Below are 17,824 nucleotides of genomic sequence, written 5' to 3'. Positions count from 1 at the left end.
TATATGTGTACATGGCTGTATATGGCTGTATATGTGCGCCCCTCCCGGCCCAGGACAGGCAGCCGGCGGTGCGGGAGGGGCCATGCATCCCCGCACGCACCCCGCCGGCCGGGATGGGCGCACGGGGCACTGCTTTGCAGGAAGAGTTTGCGTTCACGGGGCCTCACGCCGAGCCTGACCAGCGAGGACGTCCCGGTGATGCGGGGCTCAGCGTGGCGGACGGGACGGGAGCGCGGATCGCACGGATCCCAGGGCTCGCCGCCCGCCCCGGGGCTGCGCGGGGTCCCGCTCGCTGCCGTACAGCTTTAAAATCCAGCCCCGTCTGCAATAGGCCGGCCCTGGGCGCATGCGCTGCCGAGAAAGTTTTCCAGCTGCCGTTGGCTCTCTAACTTTTTTTTTCTTTTCCTTTTTTTTTTCTTTCGCAGTTTTAAGCAGCGGGGTGAAGAGGAGCGAGGGAGAGACGCGGGGGGAGCGGGGCCGGCTGCAGCGGGCGGGGGCAGAGCCCCGCGTAGGAAGGGTCGGCTGCCGCGACGCCGCCTGCCCCGGCTTGCTCTCCCGGCTCTTCTCCCGCGTATCCCGCTCCCCGGCGCTGGGCGCCTCTGGCACCGATGGATTGGGGGAGCCGCAGCTCCTGAAGCCCGGACTGCTCCCCTCCCCCTGCCCCTGCTCGCCTTGCAGGATCAGTCGCCCCGTAAGACAGACACACGCGTGCACAGCCCCCCTCCCCCTTCCCGCTTGTGCAGAAACTTCTTTTTCTGTTTGGGCTTTTTCTTCTCAGTGTAAAATGGAGGGAGCCGGCCCCGGGATGGCTCTGCAGCGGCGGACCCCCGGCTCCGCACCGCCCAGCCTTTAAGCAAGTGAAGGGGGGCGGGCAGGGGGGAAGCCCTGCACCCGCTCGGCTCCATCGTCCCCCTCGCGCGGGCCGGTCCGCGCCGAGCTGCGGAGGGGGCGGTCGGCGGCCCGAGCGCCGGCGGAGCCGGGTGGGAGCGCGGGGAGCCCCGCGGCGGCACCACCTGGGCTGGTGGGACGGATCGTCGCCCGCGGCGCTTTCGCTGCCGCTTGTGAAGATTTTTATTTGCTTCCGCACAATCACGCCCACGGGCGCTGTGTGCGTGTGTTGGGTTGGCTTTTTTTTTTTTTTTTGGCTTTTTTTTTGGCTTTTTTTTTTTTTTTTTTTTTACCTCCTTCTTCTTCTGCTGGTGGAAAGCCCTAATTACTGCGATTGCTGATGGACCTTGGAAAGAAGGCTGCATTGGTGCCCCGCTCCGCAGTCGGACACGCTCGGTTTTGCGCCGGACAGGGCGGCCGCTCGCCCGCCGCCCCCCGCCAGCTCCGCGGGCCCCCGCGCTCCCCGGCCGCGGCTCGGGACGATACCGCCCGGCTCCCGCGAGCCAGGATTTTACTTTCGTCTCGCCGTTTCTCCTCCTGCTCCGCTTGGATTACTTGCCTGCTCCCGCTCGGTGATCCCGCGCGATGGAGGTGAGTCCGCGCGGGGCGCGGGGGCTCCGCGCCGCAGGGGCCGCGGGCGCGCAGAGTGGGCTGCGCTCGGCGGGGTACGGGACCCCGGCGCGGGGCGGCCTCTCCTCCCCTCCTCGGCTACCGCCGGGCGCTCCCACCTCTCTGCTCTCACCCACCGCGGAGAGCGCTGCTCCCCACTTGGGAAAAGCTCTTGTATTCTCTGGTTTTCCTTCTCCTTTTAAATTTCCCCCCGAAGAAAGGCTGCCCGCCGCAGGGACACTTGCTGGGCTCGCTCTGCCCGCCGCGTCCCGGTGCATCTTTCTGGCAGCGGCTCCTAACGCGAGTTTAAAGACATCTTTCCAAACTTCCCAAACTTTCCCGAGGAGGATCGCTATGGAGGAGCCCAACGTCGGCGCTAATGGTGGCCTGTACCTTTAAGGAGAGCTGGCTGGGGGCCAGCGGAGGACCCGGACTCAGGCCCCCCCCCCCCATTTAATTTTATTCTCAGTTTCTGGAGATTATCATTCTGCATCTGCAGCGGGTCCCGCCTGGGTCAGCGCGGAGGAGCGCGGCTCCCCGGGGTCCCCTTGGCGCTGCGAGGACTCCATGTTGGAAAGGCTGTTGGCTTTTTGTTGTTTGTTTGTTTTTAATTGTCAATTGTATGGTAAATGGGCTGCGCTCGGAGGGTCACGGGGAGTTCAGCGGGGCCGAGGAGCGAGGCTGTCCCCGGGCGCCGAGGGAAGGACACGATGTGCCTTCACCCCCGGGAAAACACCCCCTCTGCGCCTCCGGTGGGGAGAGCTGGGCCGGGACCCGAGCAGTGCCTTTCCCTGCAAACGTGAGCCGTGGTCTCGCTCCTCCAAATGGCTGTGAAGGCGCAGCGGGGAGCAGGGGGCGGCCGGGGGGCCCCGCGGAGCCGCTGCTCTTCCCGCGGTTTACAGCCCCCCGGAGCCGGGCTCTGGATGCCGCCTGCCCGCTGGTAGTGCTCCTAGAAAACCAGATGCCTTCGCAGGCTTTCCAGACACCCCGTGTAAAACAGGATCAGAGGCGATCCCGCGGTGCAGGATCTGTAAAAGCCTCTCTTTTCATCTCGGCAAGGAGCGCGGGCTCCGCATGGGGTGCGTTAAATACCAAAACCCAGTCTCCGCGGCCCTACAAAGTTGAACACGGTGCCTCACACTCCCGATCTCCAGCGCTCCATGCTGCTGGGCAGTCTGCCTTTTTTTTTTTTTTCTCCTTTTTTTTTACTGTTGGCTTTTTTTTTTTTTTTTTTGGTGTTGTTTCTGGTGGCACCTTGTCAGCTGCTGCGTGCGGAAGAGCCGGGCTGCAGGGGCCGGGCCCGTCCGCGGCCCCGGGCGCAGGTGCGTCCTCCGCCTCGCTGCTCGGCGCAGTGTTCGCAGCCGAGGAGGGCGATGGCAGCGGGGATGGGGCGCGGGAGGTGCCGTCGGAAGGGCAGAGCCGCCCGGCCCCGCCGCCTCCCGCGGCTGCGGCGAGCGCGGCTGCCCCCTGTTGGGAGCGGGCCGCCACCGCTCCCCGGGGCGCCGCGGCGGGGCTGGGGGCTCCGGCGCAGCGACGGCCAAGCTCGGGGGGGCACCGGGGCTCTTGAACGGGGCCGTGGCCTTTGGCCCCGCCGACCGGGTCTTGCAGCGGGGCAGCGCCCCACTCGCGGCGCTGTCCCGGTCACCGCCTCCCTCCGCGGTCGCCCGCCCCGCCGGACTGCTGGCCCGGGCGGCTGCACAGCTGTTGGCGTCCCGCATGGGCACCGGCGTCTCCGACCTCCTCAGGGTACGGGCAGTTTCACGGCGCTTCTTTGTTACTGTCATTATTTTAAGAAGTAACAGATGAAAAAAGCCCGGCACGTTGTGCGCTGCTGGGTGTCGCGGCTTGCCCCGCGCACACCTGGCTTCGCCTCGTCCCTCGCTTACTACGCCCTCGGTGTTCGCACCTTTGCCGGGACTGAGCCCCTCTGAGGCGGGCGGGCTCTTCCTGCTGCAGGAGACCGGCCCCCGTTTACCCACCCCCAGCAGTGGGGAGTTGGGGGGGCTCAGCTCCCCTGGGCAGGGGATGTTTAACCCGCACGGCGCGGCGAGGGTTCGCCCCCGGGCTGCGTCCCCGGCGCAGTGTCGGGGAGCGGCGCACGGGGGTCTCCACGCTGCGGCAGCTTCCCCGCGTGTGCCCGGACAGGTTCCGTGTCCGGCCCCGCTGCCAGCGCTCCGTTCCTCCCGGCCCTTCGCAAACAGAAATAAATTAGAATTAAGAACACCTTCAATTCAGCGTTAAGGGCCTTTGGAGAATGAATAGGGAATAGGGAGCCCCCAAGTGTCGAAATGTCCTTTTTTTTTTCTTCTTTTTTTTCTTTTCTTTTTTTTTTTTTTTTTTTTTCCTTCCGAGGGGAGGGGAAATAAACCCCGGGAATGGCTCTGGGGAGCGAGTGAGAGAGTCCCGTGTGAGGACCAGACGGTGATCGCGGGACCTGTCGGGGGAAGCGTTTGACTTCCAAGACGGCAGCCCGGTTGTTGCAGCGTCCGGGTCGGGACGCGGAGCCGCTCCTTGTCGCTCCTGGTACCTCCCCGGGACGGTACCGATCCTGGGGCTGCCGTCGGGGCAGTCACCGCGGTGCCAGCGCGGAGCTCGGGGCTGCCTCGGCGATCACGGAGGGCGGGAGCCCCGAGGCTGCGCCGAGATGTTTTAGGGGACGGCGGGGAAGGGCAAGGATCGGCCGCATCGTCCCCGGGCGGGAGCCCTCGGGCACCCCGCGGAACCGACCCCTCGAGGCACCGGCCCCCCTTCCCTCTCGGGCTCGCTTTGCAAACCTGAAGCCGCCTTTAGCCAGCCGTGAGCCCTTCGTGTCCCCGGCGCGGGCAGCGATGGGGTAATGCCCGGCCCGGGGCCCGCGGGTCGCTGTAGCCCCGGGGCAGCGGGGATGGGGTCCCGTGTGCGGAGCAGCTGTTCCGCCTGGTCCCGTCCCGTCCCGTGGCGGGCGGGGTGCGGGAGCGGCGGGGCCGGGGCAGAGGGACGGGCGGGCGCCCGGGAAGGCGGTGTCCGCGGGGGGGTGGGGGTGCGGGGGTGGGTTCTGCCCGGTGGAGCGGGAGCCGCGACGTGCCTGTGTCTGGCACCAGAGCCTCGGCGGGGAGAAGGGCCGGCGAGTCAGAGTCAAGTTAAAAGGGGCCCGGAGACTTCCGTTGTTTAAACTTGAATGCTCGAAAATGGTCTGAGAAGCAATAAACAATCTGATCCTTTTTCTCCCCCCTCTAGAAATCCAGTGCAGTATTAATCCACGGAGGTGCTGTGGGGACAGTTGGCAGTACAATGGCTTCTCAGTACCTCGTAGTGGCTCTGGCCGTTTTCTCCTCTTTTACCCAGGTTGTAATAGAAGCCAGCTCTTGGTGGTAAGCATCTAGTATCGGCTTGGTTTTGAAAGGGGGTGTCACGATTTGCTCGCTTCAATGTCTCTGTGCTTCTTCTGTACTTTGTTTCTGCGGGAGTGCGGCAGGAGCAAGGCAGCAGGGGAGAAGTGCGCTGGTTGGGATATGTTGTGTAGGAAAAGGAACGGGTCTGTCAAATAAGGGTAAATGTGCAACGTCTCGTCTTATCAAATACGGTTTTTAGAAATGCTGTATGATAGATTCTCTATGAATTTTATCATCTTTAAATAACTATAATTGTTTCTCCTTTAAAAGGGACATTTCAACTCCCTTAGGTTAGAAGTTTTGCATGTATAAGAGAAAATGCTGATTTGCAAGGAAAAACTTAAAGTTTCGGTTTGAAGTTTTCTGCAACTGAGCTGTTTACAAATATATTTCATTACAAAGAAGTACATTTAAATTCCTGCTTTGGCAAATTATCTGTGTATGTACCATGTTGAGAGTTCTTGAAATAGGTGTTTCTCTGCTGTTTCCAGTGATGCCTTTTGGATTAATGGCCACTTTTTAATTGAAATGTACCATGTGAAGAGCACTTTAAGGAAACAAAGTTGATTTCGTTTAGCGTGAATATACTTGCCTGTATGTTTTTGTGTTGTCATTCGGAAGAAGCTAGAAGTAGTCTGTAGCAAGTTTCTAACTTCTGGCTTGCTAAAGATTTCCCTACTTGTTTATAGATCAGATTGAAAAACCCAGACTTAAATATAAAATATGTGTTGAGACAAATTGGGCTTTGGAGAGCTTTTTTCATTTTTGCTTTATTTATTTTCCTGGCCTTGCAATTGTTTGGAGTTTCTGTTATTTGTACTATGTCAGTTTAAGCTGCTAAAAGACTGCCTAGATGCAAGTCTTCCAAGTCTGTGTAGTGCTTCAGTCAACACAATGTATGGTGATAACCACATGGATGGAAACTAATGACTTCTGTCCTGTCCTTAAAACAAAAGTTTCATATTTAAGTCTTTGGGGTTTTTCCTCACTTGTTAGCACAAGCAGGAGTTGTATACTCGTGTATGATACAGTTCTGTCTGTGATTTATAGATTTTTTTTATAAAAAATTATTTTTTTTTTATTTTGAAGTCTTCTGTTTATTAATGCAAATCTTTCTTTATGCAGGTCTTTAGGGATGAACCCCATGAACCCCATGAACCCTGTTCAGATGTCAGAGGTGTATATTATAGGAGCCCAGCCACTATGTAGCCAGCTAGCAGGGCTTTCCCAAGGACAGAAGAAACTCTGCCAATTGTATCAGGACCACATGCAGTTCATTGGAGAGGGTGCAAAGACGGGCATTAAGGAGTGCCAGTATCAATTCAGACACAGAAGATGGAATTGCAGCACTGTGGACAACAACTCTGTTTTTGGCAGAGTCATGCAGATAGGTAGGAAGCAACATCTTTATGATTAAACTCTTGTCTAAGGATATGTATGGCACACACTGTTCTGCACTTGAATCTCTTGCCAGGTTCTTACTGAGTACTGTATACAATCAAGTGTTTCTAAAAGTTGGCAAAGGAGTTGGATTATTTTTAGCCGGAGGTGATTTCCCACCACTGTCCAGCCATGTGTCTTGGAAATCAAAGTAGGAATATATATTTGCATATGGGAATAGGGGAGAAAGGAAAATGAGGCCCTGAAATCTCTTTTTAGAAAACCTGAGACAAAACGAAGGCAACCTACAAGAATTAAAACCAGCAGCGTCCTGTAAAATTAAAGATGTCCATGTCTAGTTCCAAAGTTAGCAGCTGGATAATAAATCGCTCTTGGTCCAGAGGTTAACTGAAAATTGCTGCTCTGTCGATTAGTGTTTATAGGCAATTCCTCCTTGCTTATTTCCAGATCTGGTAATTTTTTTTCCCTCTTTTTAAGGAAAACAGATTTATTTTTATAGTACTGTAGCGGGGTAGTTTTCATGAAATCAGTTCTATCATGGCAAAATGTGTGATTGTTCTTATAACTCCCATTTAATGGAATCACATTGCTGGTAAGAGACAGATTCTTGTTTAACATCTTATCACAATTTGGTGGACACCCTACCCTTTCCCTATCAGATCCTCTTTGAAATGGCCTTCTCCAGTGCTCACGTGCTGCCTGCCTTCCCTGGCATTTAGGGACCTTATAGTATTTTAAAGTCCTTGGCAAAATTTTAACCAGTGCTGTTGAACTGGGTCCTTGGTGAAACCTTCCTGTGACTTTCCCAAATCAGACTGCTGATTTTGTGTAATCAACTGAAAAACGTTTATTTTTCTGGGTGGCAGTTGTGATCTTTTAAGTAGTGAGCAGTACCCTGGCAAATGCAGCACTGCTTTTTAGTTGGAGTTGTAAAGTAAAGCTTTTATGTCAGTGTTTTTCTGTCCTGCTTTGACAAAAGAAAAAGTTTTAAAATCGGTCTCAGTCTAGGTTTGTCTGTAAATGGGCTGACTCCAGTTAAAGTTGAAGGAATACATCAATTCACATTTGGTCTCAGTTCTTGTTAAAAGAAGTTTTTATTTGGAGATTGTTAGACAAATAGAAAAAAATTCTATTGCATAAAAGTACTGAATTGGAACATTTGATTTTAGATAAACAACCTTCCCTAGGCTTTTTGAAGCACAGTATTAATCCCCCATCAAGGGGTTTTTTTAAGCTTACTCAAGCAAGAGTCTTGAAACACATGTAACATGAAAGCAAGCTTTTTCTGTACACCTCTCTGTTCTAGTAATCTAACAAATGTCAGAAAATTAATCTGTTTAAAATTTAGGCCTTCATCCTTCAGCCCTTATTTATTATCCAAGCAAGTGAAAATTAGCTCAGGGGGACTGCTGGTGTGAAGCAGTGTACAGGATGGGGCCCGTGGTTTGTGGTGTCTGTCTCTGGAATCAATGTTTCTGCCCTCCCCAAGTATGACAGATATATTTAAAGGTGGTTCCTTTCAAGTTAAATAACTTTGCCGCACCCTTTTGCTGGATATGACTGTATTAGCTGATGTCTACACAGCAATTCATCATGTAATTAAGCCACTTACTCTAATTGCAGATGGAAGCAAGGTTAATAGCCATATTCAGGAGTTAGAGCATGAAGAGTGTATTCACTGAGAGCAAGGAAGGTGGTGTAACAGTTGTAGTATTTCACGCTGAAATGCTGTTAGGACCAGTTGGTGTTCCTCTGCATGGAAGGAAAAGTGGACACTTTCAGAGCCTGATTCCATTGAGTTCAGCCTGCCATGGCCTGTGTGATGGGCTGTCAGATGCCCCTTGCTCCCTGCAGTGCAGGAGGTGCAGGCTCTGAGTGCACATTGTTTGGGAGATTTTGCCATGTGCCCTTGGTTGTGCCCCAGAGAGTTCCCGGGCACGGCACTGCCCGCCGGCACAGCCACGGCCCCGTGTGTCAATGGACAGTCTTTCTTCCAGGATTTACCCTGCAGTTAGCTAAAGCTGTACAAATAAACCTGCCGTTGGGTTTGGAAACTTGCTCTGTGGCTTATTGAACTGTAAAATTTTAGGGCCTGTGTTCTGCACTGCTCCCCTTGGGTGCTGGTTCCCAGGTCAGGCCACGGTGCTTGCTGCCTTCCCCACTTTGCCCCCTCTCCTGGCTTTGTGGCCAGCCCTGTGCAGGCTGCACATGGGCTTTGCACACACAGCTGAGTGCTAACAGGAAACAAAATCACTGGATCCTCCCCCAACAGCTCCGTGTGGTTGGGGTCCAGTTTGTTCTGCCTTCAGCTTGATGTTGAATGCTTTTAAAATGCAAGACAAAGAACATTTTGTATCTTATGTTCAGGTATAAAAAAAAAAAAAAGGTTCTGTTCTTGCAGACTTATTCAGATCAAGTGTAAAGCTCAGCGCCTTGCTCTGTGGGTGGCTTCCTACAGTGTGTGTATATTGAACAGTTCCATTTCTATGTTTTATATATATGGGAGAGAGGGGACTTGAACGTGTTTGGAATGTGTGTTTGCTTGCCATGGCTACAATAGAGAGAAATCCTGGACTGTGGGAAAAGACAGATATGTTTGACAGTGAAGGAAAGCACAGTTGTGCCTAAAGGCTGTAAAAAAAAAAGAAAAAAACCCCTAAAACTCAGAGTAACTCATCCGTGTGGAACCATCACTCTTAATGTGTTCCTGGGGTCAATGACTTGAGGCAGTGTTGGCTTGAAGTGTGCTTCAGCAGCTGATGCTATTTTATAATTTGCTTAAATGTCCAAGGAGGGAACTTGCAGGGCAACTCTCTTTCCTGTACCCAAGCCTTTCCTTCTCCTTCCCACTAAGAGTAAGGTCTTTAAAATTTATTCCAGGATAATAATGAAAACTAGTCAAAAATAGTCAGCTTTATAAGTTTAAATCCCGCAATAAGCAGCAGAGTTAACCATGTGAAAGCATGAGCTAACTAAACATGGAAAAGAACAAAAATGGAACGAAGAGGCAAGTCCTGTGGTCCAAAGCAGACCATGTTTCTTTCCTCTCAATATAGTGGAAATTTTGCTTAAGGAATTAATCCAAAAATGTGTGTTGCAGAGCAAATGGGAACATTAAAATCTGTATGAGGTTCCCCCTGCTATAGTTTGCAGTACGTGCGAGGCCTAAGTCACCACATAAGGCCAATGTTTTTTTAACTGAAAAGGCTACTCCTGTAACCCTTTATACCCACAGTTCATGTAAATACTTCCAAGAGCAGGTGTCTGTGAGTACAGACAATAGTAAGTTAGGTAGCAAAGTGCTTCTCATCTTCCTTAAGTCTCATCTTTCCTAACGTAAGATTTCTGATTTTTCCCATTTAAACCCAGCATCTATTACTAAAATTATTCCAGTGGATGACAGCTGTTATATTAACAAAGCTGCTCTGATCGTGGTGTCATCTTGATGTTAAATATGAACCAGACTTCAAATTATTTATGTTTCAGAAGTGCTTGAAAGCTCCTATTAGATTTGACCTGTCATGATACGTCTTGTACAAAGAGATTTTGCCTAAAAATGTTGCTGTCTAAATATACATGACTTGCCCAAAACATGGCCTCTGAAAGTCCTAATTTTACAAAGGCCCACGCTGTTCCCTAAGAAAAAACATGTAAAATCAAGATTAAAAGCTAGCTTAATCTATTGATTAGACTAAAGATAAGGAATAAAACTTAACTCATATAAACAGAAAAAAATATTTAGTCTATTCTTAGTCAGTCTGAGAATCTTTCTTGGAAAAGACCCATTGGGATGCTGTCTCTTAAGGGGAAAAACAAACTTCAAGTGTTGTTCCCTGGTGCAAGTTTTGTGTTTGTTTGTCTGAAAGCTTTGCTAGTTGTACTCAGAACTTGTGGCAACCTTGGAAAAGTGATTGGGGAAGTCAGAATCTAAATGAGGTGGGATCAGACACTGTCAATAGGATGGTATGTGCCCATGTCTTACATTATGGGTATTGTAAGTTTTTCTTAACGAAAGTTGGAAACTTGAGGTTTTCCATTTCCATTTAAGGGCACCAGATGCAGGAGAAAACCTTCAAGGCCACCTTGTGCCAAGGGCTTTTTCTTCCCTGTAATTTGTAAAGATGATTGTCCATGAGCTCCCTTGCCATGTTTGCAGGAGCTGGAGTGGTGGATAATAACCAGCACAGGTTGTTGTTAGTTTTAAATACTCTCCTCCAGAAGTGTCTGGCTAATGTGTAGGGTGGAAAGTTGTGTGTTATTCTGCTGCACGTTTCTTTTGATACCAGGAGACCTTTGTAAAATGCTTGAACTTTAAATAAATTGGAACAAGTGGGTGAAGTGCATCAATCATGTTTGAGAAGTAGTAATTTAAGAACCAGACTTTTAAAAGTTGTATTTAACATCTCTTTCTTCTAAAGGACAGGAAGCCTGTTGCCCTTCCCTCCCCTCACATGCAGGCATGGCTGCTTTGGCCTCTCTGGCCTCATGGTCCTGACCCACCTCCATTCTGCTCTTTCATCCAAGCATTCACCACCATGAATGAGAAGTGATTTCTGCTCGTGACAAACTCTGTGTGTGCTCACATGGCTTGGTTTTGCTCACTTCTTTCATAGTGAGGACGTTTTGGGCAGCATGGGTCAGGGTTACTCCACCTTTTAGCATGCAAGTGAACTTGGTGGCTCTGGAGAGCCTTTGTCCTCCTGGCCCCTCAGCGGGCCGGGCGTGCTGGCTGTCCCCTAACCCCGCTTGTGTCTCTGTGCAGGCAGCCGGGAGACGGCGTTCACCTACGCGGTGAGCGCGGCCGGCGTGGTCAACGCCATGAGCCGTGCCTGCCGGGAGGGCGAGCTGTCCTCCTGCGGCTGCAGCCGTGCCGCGCGGCCCAAGGACTTGCCCCGGGACTGGCTGTGGGGCGGCTGCGGGGACAACATCGAGTACGGCTATCGCTTCGCCAAGGAGTTTGTGGATGCCCGGGAGCGCGAGCGAGTTTACCAGCGAGGCTCCTACGAGAGCGCCCGCATCATGATGAACCTGCACAACAACGAGGCCGGCAGAAGAGTGAGTGTCCCTCCACGCTCCTCCTCATCCCTTCTTTTTGGGCAGAACGTGGCTCAGCGGGGCACAGAGCAGCCACCATGGCTTGTCTTTGTTTTGATGCACCAAACAAGAAAACGGCAAATACAGGGGGTGGGTGGGTGGGTGGGGATGAGTTGGTGTTGCTTCTGGTTGTCTGACAGTCCTGTTGCTTTCCTCATGGGGGAGGCTGGGACCAAAGCGTGTTGTGTTTCCCTCTGTATTGTTTCGTGAAAAGTGCCCTGCTCGCTGTGGATTTTCAGCAGAACAGAATTTTATTAGTTGGTATTTCCAACCAGGACAGTGTGTGTTGGAAGGAAGAGGGATGTGCTGGGCTTCCCAGGCTGGAATCGTGCCACAGGATTGTTCTGACTTTTTTTCTTTCCCTGGTTTAAGAGGATGTGAAAAGCTTCTCTGTGCTATTAGAAAACATGGTCTTCTGTGGTTGAACATGTCTTCATGGGTTCTTTAATCTCAAAAATGCTTTAAATGAATGGGTGTAAACTTTTATTTTTTTTAATAGTCTGAATATGAAGAGCCAAAATCATTATTTTCCTAGAGCTTGAAGTGCCAGCAATACTCAGCTGGAGACTTTACACTTGTGTTCTAAGGTGAAGAAGGATGAAAGATAATTGAAAATTAATAGTATTTAAATGTAAGAGGAGGGTGTCTGAAATCAGCAATGGACAGGCCAATTACTATTAGCAAGAAGAAAAATGACACTTTCACAGTTGCTTACAGAGACTTGGGAGTTCTTTCCCTCCTCAGCCTCATCTTTGCAGTGCCATTTGGCAGCGTTAAGACTCTGTAACTGCTGGGTGGAAGTTGTCTACAGTATCATCTAATGTGTCAGACCCCAGGATTTTTGGGGCAGTGTCAACACTGACTCTTATTTTATTTGTACAGGGCAAATGACTGAGGTTTCCCTGCCAAAGCTTTGTAAAGAGGATATTGCTATGTAGCTCTGACTCCCACCCATAGGTGTTTGGGGGTTTCTTCTTGGATGAAGTCTCTCTTCCAGAGCAGTATTTGGGATAGGAGGAGGATGCCGAGCCAAGAGTAGACAATCAGCTGCAGCTGAGCCAGGAGCAAGAGGAATCTTAACTCTTTCCCTAATTGCAGCCTCAAGCAGAGATCAATAGGGAGAGTAACTCAGATAGAAAATAAGGGGATGTTTTACATTTCTCAATGAAACAGCAAAATCCTTTGCTGGCGTGAGAGCAAATTCCTAAAATTTGAGCGCAGCCTGAGTGATGCTGCTGTCTGGGCTGTGTGTGCTGTTGTGGCTGTCCCTGTTGAGGGGAGAGGCTGGTGAGACTCTTTCCTCCTCCTCCTCCTGGCTCTTTGGGGTGCTGGGGGTGCATGTGTGTGTTGGCTGACTTGTCCTTCCCACTGTATTGGAGGAGGGGAGAGGATGCTAAGGTGAATACTGTGGAGGGGCCAGTGGGAGCATCACAGAGGGCAGGAGGTGAGGGGTATAAATGCTCTCACAGCCATGCTAGTCTTTCATCATGGTTTTTCCTTCTCTCCCCGACTCCTGCAGACAGTGTACAACCTGGCTGACGTGGCCTGCAAGTGCCACGGCGTCTCTGGCTCCTGCAGCCTGAAGACCTGCTGGCTGCAGCTCGCCGATTTCCGCAAGGTGGGCGACGCCCTGAAGGAGAAATATGACAGCGCCGCCGCCATGAAGCTCAACAGCCGGGGGAAGCTGGTGCAGGTGAACAGCCGCTTCAACGCCCCCACCATCCACGACCTGGTGTACATCGACCCCAGCCCCGACTACTGCGTGCGCAACGAGAGCACCGGCTCCCTGGGCACCCAGGGCCGCCTGTGCAATAAGACCTCAGAGGGCATGGACGGCTGTGAACTCATGTGCTGCGGCCGGGGCTACGACCAGTTCAAGACGGTGCAGCGAGAGCGCTGCCACTGCAAGTTCCACTGGTGCTGCTACGTGAAATGCAAGCTGTGCACAGAGATCGTGGACCAGTTTGTGTGCAAATAGGGCACGGATGAGGTGGGAGGAACTGCAGCCGCCTGCCAGCAAGGGGTGCAGGCCCCTCTCCCTTTCCACAGGACTATCTCCACTTTATTTATAGAGTCCAACGAGTTGTCGTCTTCTTTTAAGAAAAAAAAAAGAAAAGGAAAAAAAAAGGGCGGGGGAAGGAAAAAAAAGAAAGAAAAAAGAAAAATATAAAGGTTGCAAAGAGAAGTGCCTGGAAACCCTCTCTGCGTCCATCCCAGAACTGTGTGAGGCTTATATTTTTGGTAATAATGGGGGAGAATCTGAGAATATTTATTTTACAAAGTTGAAAAAAAAAAATTGACTTTTCTTACAAACAATAGAGTAGTTTGAGGGGAAAATTCGACATATCCTAATTTAGATCCATGGAACGTAATACATGTGCAGTAGGCAGAGCAACCATGTAATGTGCTTGGGATGTTAGAACAATCCTTATGGATGTGAGGAACACACAGACCTGTCCATGACTTTTAGGTTCAGACACTAGAAGTTCCTAGAATAGGGTGTATAAAGCTGTTCAGTGCATGTAGGGCTCTGTAAATAAGGGGTATGTTCATCACCAGGTGCGGTGTCGGTTGCCCGCCAAGTGTCACCGGAGGGCAAAGAGCAAAGGATCAGAAAGGCTTCAACTGCGCTATCCCTGAGTCACCGGGGCTGGTTCCAGAACCGAGCAAGACAGGAAAAAATCCCAGAAAAAGAATCTGCCTTGGTGAATAATAAAGATATTCTTCAAGGCAGAGTTTGGCCTCATTAGCTAATTGTGACGTTTGAGTGTCTCATCTGCCGGAGCAGCACTTCCCTGCTGCCGGGTGTGGAGCAGCCCGGGGCAGGCTGCCCGGAGCACTGGAGCTGGGCAATGCTTACAAACAGCTTTGGTTTCCCAGCCTGGAAAGCCCATGGAAAATAGAGTTCCCCAAATTTGAAAATGCCTTAAAATGGTGTAATAGCTGGCTGTCTTTCAAAACACAGCTTGACAAATAACTCCTCTAATTTTATGTGAGAAAATAAATCATTAGATACCCGCTCGTGGAATGATTGATTTTTATTTTTTTTCGCAGATTTTGGGAATGCTTTCACTCAAGGAGACAATAGTTTAATATTTTAATAACATTAACTGACTGTTATAGTTCAATGAAACGTTGCAGCAATACCAAATTTATCATCCTATGTCTTTAATACACATGCTTTAGATAATATATTGCAGATATACACTACAACTGTTCAGACTATACTCGAGCAGTTACATTTATATGGGAGAACTGTGGTCTCTGGTGTCTGATACTTCAAAGCTTTTTGTACATATATATTTTAATGATTTAGAAAATAATAAAACATCTAAATTAAAGGGGCAGTTCATCCCTTATTTTCTTTTTCAGATCTCTTCAGATGTTTAGATTGATTCTAAGCTTTTGGTGGTTTTAATTTTTTTTTAAATTATTTTTTAAAGAACTTTTAATATTCAAAAGTTTTAAGGATAATCACAAAGAAGTAAGCCTCTTCCCAATTTCAGGACTTCCTTGGGTGGTTGGTAGAGGCAGCACCCTGCACTTGAATCGATACCAGTCTGGAGATCGCTTCTATTCCACTCTCACATTAAGGGCATTATTGATTATTGCTGAAAGGAGACACCTTCCAACTCCAAAATATGCTGCATTCGGCCCTTGCTTTGCAGTTTTTGAGCAGAAAATTGTTATTTGTCAAACAACACGAGTTCCCCCCATGCTGTGTAGTTACACAGGATTTCATCTTTGGTTCAGATGCCACTTCCGAACTCAGTCCCATTCTACAAGTTAAAGAAAATGGTTTTGCAGATACCAAGTGAGGAAAACCTTTCACTTTAGCCTAGTTGTACTAAAGCCTTGACTTTTCACAAGCCTTTAAGCTGTATTATTAAATTCATCTTGATCATTTATCAGCTTCTTAATGGCGCTTTATTGCTCTTAATTTATTGTACAAGGACATATTTACCCCTCATCTTCAGATGTTTGCAAAGAATATCTTTAAAGTAAGAGAAATAAATAAAGCACTAATTCATTGAATATGTCACTTTGGTTTTTATTGTACAAAAACCATGATCTTTTTTTTTCATTTGCTGAATCACCTCATGTTCCTTTTTAGTGACTTCTGTCTGAGCAGAACTGAATCTCATGATCCTAGCTATTAAAACCCTATTTAATGTAAAATATTTTACTTGTCATTCAGATATGTAAATCTTCTATGTCCTTTCCTCTGTTCTGTACATTTAATGTACATATTTCTGTCTTGTGTGATTTGTATATTTCACTGGTTAAAAAAAAAAAAAAAAGGATTATGCCATAATTGAAGATAGACTATAAAAATAAAACTTTGGTTGTATATTGGGAAGTGGTTTTAATTATCTTTCAGAGGAGGGTTTGTTAAGACAATGAACAGAGTTGATTTTTAAATTTATTGCATGGTAAAACAGAGAAGTGTTTGTTGGCCAAACATACAAAGTACATTTTGAAGTTTTATTTCAATATTAAGAAGACTTACTGATGTAACTACTTCTTAAGCAGAAGGGGAAAAAACCCAAAACCAAAAAACACACCAAAAAATCTCTCACAAACCCCTGTGACTCTGAGCTAGGAAGCATTTTAGAGATGGGTAAGTACTAAATTGTCAGTTGACAGGGACCTCGGTCATTACTTCTGTGCTTATGGCTTTCAGGGATGCCTGCAGGGATTTTGGGGCAGCTTCCTTCAGTAATGCCAGCGGGGGCAGCAGGATCCTGGTGTCAGCAAAGGTTTCCAGCAGGAAAAGCCCTCAGCACTGGGTTTGTTTGCTCTGGGTGTGGGGGGGTGGTTCCCCCATATGGCTCTGACTGTGCTGGATGGAGCTGCAAGGTAGAAGCTCACCAGAAACTGAGCACAAATGAATGGAAGAATCCTTAAAAAAACCCAGGAAGGCAAAGTGCAATGAAGGATGAATAAAGTATTCATATTAAGGAGGTAAAGCAGGAAGCAAAAATTAATATGAACCCCAAGCTTTCTGTTTTGAGACTGGCTTGTCTTTGAACTGATTTCTTAAGTCATGATTTTTTTTTTTTGCTATAGGTAACTTGATGAATTAGTGGCCTTTCTTTACCTCTTCTCCTCCTCTTTTTTTCTTTTTTTCTTTTGCTCAAGGATAACCTTCTAACATATCGAAACTCCTTCTGGCTGCCAAGAATGTATTATCCCACAAACCAGTAGGCCAACATCGTGTGTTTAAAATAGCGATTCTGGGCAAATGCAACGTTCTGTGGTCCTATTACTGACATCTGGTTCAGTTTTCCTCCACTTGTATATTGACCAGTATTCTTTATTGCAAAAACACAGCCCCTATTTAGGAAAGTCAGCATTTTTTTGGACTGGATTGTATTCAAGCTCTTCCCAATAACAGAAAAGTTACCAAAAAACTTCTTTATTGCCAGCAGTAAATAATCTGTATTCAAAATAGTCATTATGGGCTCAGATACAAGAGAGTTGTTTTTAATTTGCACCAAAGTTTATCTGTTTAATTTTGTTAAAAATGCTGCTTCAGAATCTTGGCTTTTTAGTAATATCTCCAAATGTTTGTGTTTGGTTATGGCTTTGCCAATACTGAGAGTCACTCTGTTTTTGCAAAGTACCAAAGCCCTCAGGTGTTACCAGGAAGTGCACCAGAGATAAGAGACTTGAAGAAGAGAATGGCAGCTTCAAGTCAGGTGCTGCATGCTGGATGCAAGCTAAAATCTTTCCTTTCTGAAGGATTTCTTTGATAGGGTGATCTTAGAAAGATGATACAAAACCTGTAGAAATTGATCCTGAAGCAGACAGAAAGGCTGCTTTCCTTTGGGGAAGAGGTTTTGAGGAACAATATCTAAACCATTTAAATATTAATTGTAAAAACCTGGTATTGGTGATCAGGAAAAATGTCTAGTTTTTTCTTCTGGACTATATGCTAGAGGAAACTGAGAACAATGAGGAAAAATGAAGCTCTCGGAAAAGTATAGGTAAGTATATTAATGTAAAGCTTATGTATGTACTTGCTGACTGTGGTAGCCTTAAAACTGTTTATCTATTATTGAAGTCAGTTTAGAAGGCAGGCCAGATCTGTTCTTTTGCTTTTCAAATTGTGTTTAAAATCCTCAATGGGGGGGGGGGGGGGGAAGAAAAATCATTTTTCCCTACTCCAGACTCTGGTATGTCTGTTTATGTTGCAGTGGAATAAAGGATCCACGTAGGAGCACAGTGAGAGGTTTGTACATGAAATGTTATTTTCTTTAAAGGTGTGATTAAAAAATCCAGTCTGTCTCATGCTTTGCTCTTGTATGAGATTGCATGTGTGCATTTGTATATACTCTGCTGGTATTTTCCAATTGTGTTGGCCAAATTCTGCTTTTAGTTATGGTTAGGCATCTCTCCTGACTCTGGTGGTGTCATATGAGCCTGACATTTTTCGACCAGACGTGAAGGCCCCCCTG

The 17,824-nt window shown here is 48.4% G+C and overlaps 1 protein-coding gene across 3 annotated transcripts; it reads left to right on the top strand.

The window, feature by feature from the left end:
• The first annotated feature begins 437 nt into the window (after positions 1 to 437).
• WNT5A (Wnt family member 5A) lies at positions 438 to 15,714 on the top strand. Of its 3 annotated transcripts, none has more exons than XM_039559094.1 (5): positions 438 to 1,479; positions 4,714 to 4,847; positions 5,994 to 6,259; positions 11,032 to 11,324; positions 12,883 to 15,714. In XM_039559094.1, the coding sequence occupies exons 1-5, from the start codon at positions 1,474 to 1,476 to the stop codon at positions 13,339 to 13,341; spliced, it is 1,158 nt and encodes a 385-aa protein (XP_039415028.1). In that variant the 5' UTR covers positions 438 to 1,473; the 3' UTR covers positions 13,342 to 15,714. The 3 variants fall into 3 exon arrangements, with proteins under 3 accessions (XP_039415028.1, XP_039415027.1, XP_039415029.1); XM_039559093.1 differs by lacking the exon at positions 438 to 1,479 and adding an exon at positions 3,199 to 3,243; XM_039559095.1 differs by lacking the exon at positions 438 to 1,479 and adding an exon at positions 4,234 to 4,330 and having other exon boundaries at positions 12,883 to 15,664.
• The last annotated feature ends 2,110 nt before the right edge of the window (positions 15,715 to 17,824 follow it).

This window comes from Corvus cornix, chromosome 12, assembly GCF_000738735.6.
Source record: "Corvus cornix cornix isolate S_Up_H32 chromosome 12, ASM73873v5, whole genome shotgun sequence".
NCBI classification, from domain to species: Eukaryota; Metazoa; Chordata; class Aves; order Passeriformes; family Corvidae; genus Corvus; species Corvus cornix.
This window is presented reverse-complemented; position numbering and strand designations above follow the sequence as displayed.